General features: G+C 38.8%; 1 protein-coding gene across 1 annotated transcript; it reads right to left on the bottom strand.

Annotated features, from left to right (window-relative positions):
* Positions 1 to 1,927: 1,927 nt before the first annotated feature.
* LOC143400822 (olfactory receptor 2G3-like) lies at positions 1,928 to 2,863 on the bottom strand. Its single transcript, XM_076857815.1, has one exon. It carries the CDS (start codon positions 2,861 to 2,863, stop codon positions 1,928 to 1,930), a length of 936 nt encoding a protein of 311 aa, XP_076713930.1.
* Positions 2,864 to 8,408: the final 5,545 nt, after the last annotated feature.

Raw genomic sequence — 8,408 nt, 5'->3', positions numbered from 1 at the left:
TAAGAATTAACTTATTTTCTATCAGATTTTTAAGGTATTTTTCCCATGCAGATGTAAACACAAATTATGCAAATCATTCTAGACTAGATAACAATTTTTATGGGATCAAATTTTAAAAAAAGAAGCCTAAATTAGACTTCCCATAGAGGGAATATTATGACCAGGAAAGTAGACTTTTGAAAACATGCTAATTGATATTGATTGATAATTTATTATCACTTACTGCATTTATGTTGCACTTAAAATCTTTTAATTAATAGTGAAGCTCATTGCTTTTTTTAAAGAGTTTAATTATAAGGTATAATTTGGAGTTAAAATCTAGTAGTTGAGATTAGTTTGGAACCAATTAATGGGAGAAAATAAAACTTTTTCTCAAAGACATGACAATACATTTTCTTGAAACAAAACCCCAAATGAGAATTTTCATTCTGTACATGCGAGTAGCTTAATTACTGATATACAAGAAAAGCACAACACCAGTGGGTTTCCTTATATATGCATTTTAAACATCTAAGTGCATTTCATTCTTACACTTACAAATTTTTAATGTTTTAGACAACAGCATGAAAGTTTGAATCTAATGAGATGTTGCTTTCAATTTGAAATATTATGTATACATGTACATAAAAAATAAACCAATATATGATTCATCTGACAGATTTTTAAGATCAATAAAGGCTTATTATCAAAATGCAGTTAGAATTGAGGGGAGTAAGCCAACCTCTAGATACTGTCTTATTACTGGCTTGTTTTTTTCAGTGGTATCAATAGTGATTTTTGGAGCAAATCATATGACTTCAGCCTATTTAGTTAAGATCAGATACCACAATCATCAAGGGGGGCAGAGGAGCTGTGCAAAGGGGAGTAGGCAGATGATGTCAAATGATAAAAGATGAACTTTGCATTCTTTTTGGTATGGATAAAAACAGACCAATGAAGGGAAGAAATTATAAATAGGAACAAAACTGCAATCAAATCAAGACATAAAAGCCAAGTTAAATTATTTTAATATTGCATATATAGATGTTTAGCCATACTCTAAGATCAACTCTTTAAAAGCAGAAATTTATATCCAATTTACCTGATTTAGATACCACCTTTCTTGTTTGTTACAGTAAGGTCTTATATACAAAGCTGATTACTTTTTAAATCATACCTAAACATGGATACAAAAAAGTTCAACAAAACTGCATGAGCTCAAAAAAGAAGTTGTGAAATTCAAAAATCAAATTCTCAAATATTTTCACAAGGTGTATGATAGCTTTTGCTGTGATGAAAGAGAAAAGTTTTTAAAAAAAATTTTTTTAGGAAATTGGTTTCAGGAATTGTTAGAATATTAATGGGAAGAGCTATAACATAGAGGCATGAGGGAAAACAGTTACAAAGCACATCATACAAATGGTAAGAGCTGCACACCTATACTCGAAGTTACTTGAGAGGTGGATGCAGAAGGGTCACAAGTTCAAAGCCCACCTGAGCAACTTAGACAGACCCTGTCTCAAAATAAAATACAAAGGGCTGAGGATGTAGCTCAATAGTAAGAGTGTTTACCTGGCATGAACAAGGTCCTGGGTTCCAGTACTAAAAAAAACCCTGAAAACCAAATTTAATATAAAGAAGGAAAAAAAGGTGGAATAAGAAGGAAAGAAGGGGATGACAAAAGAAGAAATGAAAGAAGAGAGGGTTAGAAGTGGAAATCATTAGGAAAATGGACATCAATGAGTGTGGGGAAATAATGCCTTTCAAAGGGCCCAAAAGAAGCCTGTGAAAAGATTGGAGAGGACAGATAGTTGTGAGACCATGTGAAGTACAATCATACGAACTGTGGAGGTTCCAGCTGTGCTTTTAGGCTGGTGAAGGATTATATGAGATGATATTTAAGAGACTTGTGATGATAAATTGACCAGTCTGTACTTTGTTTCATTTGTTACAATCGTAGGTCTCTGTGGCATATTCTTCTCAGTGCACCTTTAACTTCTTTATTCCTCAAGGTGTAAATGAGAGGATTGAGGGTCGGGATGATTACTGTGTAGAAGAGGGAGATGAATTTCCCAAAAGTGTGGGCATAGGAGCTGTTGGGCTGGATATAGTTGGCTGTGATGCTCCCATAGAAGAGGGATACTATTGTCAAGTGGGATCCACATGTCCCCAGGGCTTTCTGCCAGGCCTGAACTGACTTGATGCTTATAACTGCCTTGGCTATGTGTCCATAGGACATCAATATCAGTGCCAAGGGCAAAAGGAGCAAAACCAATGAAGCAACGAAGAGCTGGATCTCATTGGCATGGATGTCCACACATGCAAGCTTAATCATGGAGGGGACCTCACAGAGGAAATGATGGAGCCGCTGGTGTCCACAGCGAGGTAGCCAGAGGGTGACAGTACCCTGGATGAGAGCATTTCCTGCTCCACTAAGCCATGCAACCCCTGCCAGAACCTGGCTCAAGCATGGGTTCATTACAGCTGTATAGTGGAGAGGTCTGCACACTGCAGCATAGCGGTCAAAAGCCATGACAGCCAGGAGAACACATTCAGTGGATCCTAATGCCAGGGAGACATAGAGCTGGATGGCACAACCCAGGGATGTGATGGTCTTGGCTGGTCCTTTGAGGTTCCACAGCAGCTGAGGAACAATACTGGTGGTAAAACAGATGTCCACTAGGGAGAGATGAGTAAGGAAAAAGTACATGGGTATTTTGAGTTTAGGATCTGTGGAAGAGACCAGAATAATTAGTGTATTTCCCACCAAAGTAAGAAGGTAAGATATCAAAACAGCCACAAAGAGTATCTTTTCCAGCTGAGGCTGGTCTGAGAATCCCACCAGAACGAAGTCTTCTTTGGCACTGCTATTGGTCATGCCCATTACCTGTTCAGACAAGAAGGAAAACATTACAAGAATTAAAGAGAGTATAATGTGTTGGTCACTAGTGACAACATCAAACTTTATAAAATAACTCTATGAAATCCTCACTCAGACAAATTACAGTAACTTAGAGAATAAATTTCAGTGCAGTATCCTTCAAAAGTTGCAGAAGATGTTGTTAAAGATCCTCTACAGAGAGGCACCTGCAGCTTACTCTGGAAACAAAGTCTTTCCTTGAGAGAGAACTATTAGAAGCTGAGATAAAATCTTCCACAGAAGGAAAAAAAGTACAGAGAAAGAAAGAAAATGCCAAAGGAAAAATACATTTAATTCATTAATAGCTTATGAAGAATCATTCAAATTAAATGAAAAAATTCAGTAAAATAAATGCTTAATGTAAGCAAATTATATATACATATTATTTCCAGCCTTAAAGCATAAACTTTGAGATGGGCATTATTTTTTGATGATTTTCTTTATATGAATGACTTTTGGGTTGTGGAGACTATAAAGATTCTTTCTACTGTAAAATGGTAAACACTTGGTTAATAAAGTCATCATATTATTATTTATATCTAAATGTTTAATAATGGGACACATAATATCAGAAGCATGTTTCCTTTAGGGATTAGTTAATTCATTTATTCCATAAGCTTATTGAGGATACAGATTCATGCAGCACATTGAAAACAACGCTCAATTTTTTTTTTTTTTTTTTTTTTTTGGTGTGTGGTACTAGGGAAGGGAATGTTGAAGAAAAACATGTTTAAATCTGAAAGGAGCGAGTGGGGATTATCATTATGAGGGCACATCAAAAGAATGAAAGAGCTGCCTCAATATGCATAAAACCTACGTAGAATTTTTACCTTTCAGAAGGCAAAAGGGCAGCTTTTAAAAACTCCAAATATTTATGAATACAAAAGTTTAAAATATATTCACCAATTCACTGAATACATCTAAAGACCATAACCGTATCTTTTGTTTAGGATAAATAGACACTTTCTACATGGATGTGAAAAAAACTTTCAGGTCTTGAAATTCTTCCCAAATAATTTCATAACCTGTGATTGTTTTATTGAGAAAATTAATCATGTAAATAAAATATGTGAAATAATTGTCAAAAGCAATACCTTATAGTAATTACACTTATCACATAAAAGTGATATTTAGTGAAATCAGTAAAAATTAAATCAAGGGAGTGTTAGGGGAGAGACATCAAATAGCAACATCAAGTCCTTGAGGTCTCACTCAAGAGATAGGGAAAGGGAAGCACTATAATAAAAAAGAATATGAAGGAGGCCCTAGGTATACACACACACACATATATATATATATATATATATATATATATATATATATAATTTTGTGTATATGTAATATACATAAAATGTATTGCAAATATGTTTATACATTTCCATGTTCAATCAAAACCCACAAATACATATATGCATAATTTTTAGTTTTTTCACTTTACTTCTATCAATGCAATAAAATAAATTCAGACATGTTACTCTAATTCTAATCCTGCTTATAGCCTCTACCCATCTTAGCCAAATGTTACTTTTAGTAGAGTTTTTAACACACATTCTCACACATATACAATAGCAAAAGAATGCAATGAGAGATTAATTCTGGTCATGAGAAAGTTTCTTACTTATAAGACTGTGTTCATTTTAGAGTCATAGAAGAATTGTATTTAACTCTGATGCAAAATCTGAAATTACATGTGCTCCATTTTATCTCCCTTTATCCAGATGGACATCACTTTAACCCCAAATCTCAATTTATTATTAAATATTAAGAATCATGGGAATAAGTCAGATATAATCAAGGCATTAATAATAGTGAATATATTAAAAGAGAAGAGACTCTTCATATTTTTTTCATCCTAATAATCACATTTTAAAACAAAAGGAAATTTAAGCAACAAAGCAAAAACAATTTTTACCTTGAAGTGATAAATCAATGTCTGAGGGCCATGTATTGGTTGTAGGGACTGTTATTTGAGATTGGAGATCCCTGAAGACCAGCAAATGAAGAGAGGTTGATAGAGGACACAGGCTATTGAATCCAAAAAGTTCCCAGGGACACAGTTCTCCCAATATGGCAATTAATCTCAGGCTCTGTAGCATCCAAAGTCTATGGTCCCAGGAGATCATTCTGGAATAGGTTCTTAGCTTTCAGTACTGTTTAAAATAGACAAAATCACACAAAAAAATTAACTTCTACTTTAGTAACCTCCCAATATTGACTCACTCCATTTTGAATATATTCATATTAAATTTTCATCAATAATCTAGTATTACACACACACACACACACACACACACACACACACACACACACAAAATGCATCCTATTGGCAGATCATTCATTGGAACCTTAAAATTTTCTCTTATCCTTTCTTTATGTCTACCCTGAAAACTTAGACCAGGAACATTTTACAGGGTTTTTCTCCTTTTTTCTTATAAGCACTGGGTTTGATGGAGATAAATATATGACTTTGTGGAATCACACCCTTAAATATCCCAGTCTCTCTTCAAATGGCCTCTTAGGTCTGCCCAGAAGTCATTCTATGTGTGTCCTGTTGTTCTTCTCTTCTATCATAGAAAATTTGGACAAATTTGTCACGACCCCTTGCCCGCAAGGAAGATGCAACTCAGGAATCTTCTTTCAGCAGTTTATTCAGGCCCTTGATATTTCTTCTAATTCCTTTCTGGTCGGATGCCCCTCCCAGCCTTAATAAAGCATCCCAAGCCCCAATGCAAAGCTGCCACGTGGAACTTTCTCACAGGGTGCTGAAAAACCATGCACCAACTCTCCCAAACAAGGAGTTGTTTGTTACAGACCACAGTGGAGCCAGCGCCATCCTGCAATGGCGACCATAATCTGCAGAAGCGGCTCACCACAGTTCCCCCTTTCTGTTTTCTGAAAACAATACAGGTGAGAGTAGAGGTCCTATCCCACTGTGCAGAAGTGGCTGCATAGTATGGCTCAGTCCTAAGGAGGGCCCTTCCCCAGATCTGAAGCCATATCAGCCGACGCCTTTTTCGTGGGGCGGGGCGTGGACATCAAACCCGCATGCAATAGGACATGCTCTCCTTGAGGCCCACTTCAAGGATCACTCAAGTGCAGTGCCTTGCCTCGCATCCTGTATCGTGACGAAAGTGGACGAAGGGGGACAGCTGAGGCTGAACTGTGGCTGCACACAACGACAAACGAGTTGACAGCACCCTGAAAGAAAGGCACGGACTTTAAGGCAATAGAGAAGCATTAGTGTGGAAACCCACCTGCGTGCAATGGCAGCAAGACCGGCAGAGTGCAAGGGCTTTCCAACACTAAGAGAATAACGAGGAAAGACATGCCGATCCCAGTGCAATGTTATAATAACTTGGGGTGCAACGACCATGTCAAAGATTTACTGTTTAAGATGCGCAAGCCAGACTTGAGGTGAATTGCCATTTTCTAAAGCTGCAAGAGCTTGGATGATCATAGCCTTTTCGTGAGCATTGCGGGCCTTGAGGCGACAGAGAAACCACAAACAGAGAAACATACCGAAGCAACACATTGCACCAAAAATGCCTACCCCCACCCACTCTTTAAAAAAGGAAAAAGCAGAAGATATCCAATCGGTGAATTGACCCAAAGTCACGGGATCAACACGGGTCTTATTCAAGACAGCTATCTGGGTTAGTTGAGACTGGATCATGTCTTCCGCTTCCATGGACCAATTTCCGGCCAAATATTCGCCAATGATGCGGGAAGCATTCCTGGAATCATTAAATCTGACAGAGGTTATGCATAAATGTGCACGTTGGTCAACACAACCCAAAAGCATTAAGTCAGCCAATTCTTCTACCTGAGCTTGGAGTAAATCTATTCTTTGGTTGGCAGCTAAAATCCCTGACAAAATATGTTGATTAATTGTATTTTGGGATTCAAGTATGGTGGAAGTTTGTTGGACAACTTGATTAATGGTGGCAGCAGTTTGTACTTGATTGGCCATAGCCATTCTGGCCGTAACCGCTGCAGCAGCAGATACCGCCACGGCTGTCACTATAGCCGCTGTGATTCCAAAATCTCTGCGGACTCTAAGTAGCTCAAGAATAGGGAATTTATCAGGATCCGCAGTGACCGGGATTGGGACAAAAGTTGGAATTTTCATAACCACTGCTACAGTCCAGGAACCATTCCAACACTCAGATAAGAGACAGGTAGTATGAGAACAATCCAGCATCCCTGATGAGGTGGCCTTAGCCAAAAGGAATAAGAAGGGGAATTGGACACAGACCATTGCAGGAGGCAATGTGGCATTATACAACAGAGAGTTGAATGAAACAGATGTAAGTCTATTACCTCGTTCACTTTCCCTAACAGTACCAGAAACATTAGCCAGCCAACTTTTGGCTCCTACCAACTGAGCCAGTGCAGAAATATCGGCTGAAGCCCCCTTTTCATTGGAAATCAGCCATTGAAACCAGGACCAACCTACTCCTGTAGAGGAGCTGGCACTATTGTTAAAGTTATAAACATACCTCTTAAGAGAGGGGGAAAGGGAGAAACCTTTAGCAACTTGATGTTTCTCCCAAGAATGATCCTGACAAGGCATAAATGTTGGGGGGAAACCAAGATTAGGGGAACAGTAAGGAGAGGCCTTGAAATAAGTGGCATTATAAATACTACTAGAAGAAGGAGGCACTGGGATTAGTACCTCGGAGATAATAGCCAAGGTAGTTATGTTAAGAGCAGAGCTGCTGTTTGTGGGGGTCTCTGAGCCTGATTGCTTCCCCGAAGCTACCTTGCTCAATACAGCACTGATAATGCTCCCTGAGACCTGATTGGACTGTAATGGGTCCTCCCAGTTAGTCAAATTTTTGGTCTTAAGGCTAATGCAATTAGCGTTTCTAAGGCTGAAACAAAAAACTCCTGTGAGATTAACTTGAGATTGATTAAAAATTCTCTCCATGTCCCCTCTAGGAGAGGCACAGGGAGCAGACATCTCACATGAGGTAGAAAAAAGAGTGGGGAGGACACTAGAATTACCATGAACCGGCATCGGCATTGGCCATGCCCGTGCCACTGCCCACCACCGCATTGGTGTCGCCTGTGCCATCGGCACCAGCACCAGAGCCAGAGCACTTAGCAGAATGAAGATCCTCATCACAGGATTGTTGTGGTATCTCTTGTTGCTGGTCAGTTGATGTCGAGACTCTTCTTGTCAAGCGTTCAGGGACCCACAACGGTTCCGTACGATCCTGGGGAAAAACACATACAGATCCTCGTGCCCATGTCAGCACGGGGTCAGGGCCGTTCCATTGGCCCGTAAGAACATTCTTCCACTTAACATAGCCAATCATAGAGGGCTGAGGGGACACATGTCTATCGGCCGCAGAGCGACCATGAATATCCAAATTCAAAAAATTAATGATAAAAAGAGCTAAAGACAGGCGTTCTTTAGGAGTGTGTTCAGCTCCTATTCCCCCTTTTTGTTTTTGTAAAGTTTCCTTTAAGGTGCGATGAGCACGCTCAACAATGCCTTGTCCTT

Source organism: Callospermophilus lateralis, chromosome 6 (assembly GCF_048772815.1).
Source record: "Callospermophilus lateralis isolate mCalLat2 chromosome 6, mCalLat2.hap1, whole genome shotgun sequence".
NCBI lineage: Eukaryota > Metazoa > Chordata > Mammalia > Rodentia > Sciuridae > Callospermophilus > Callospermophilus lateralis.
The sequence above is the reverse complement of the archived record's forward strand: the minus strand, read 5'-3'. Positions and strand labels throughout refer to the sequence as shown.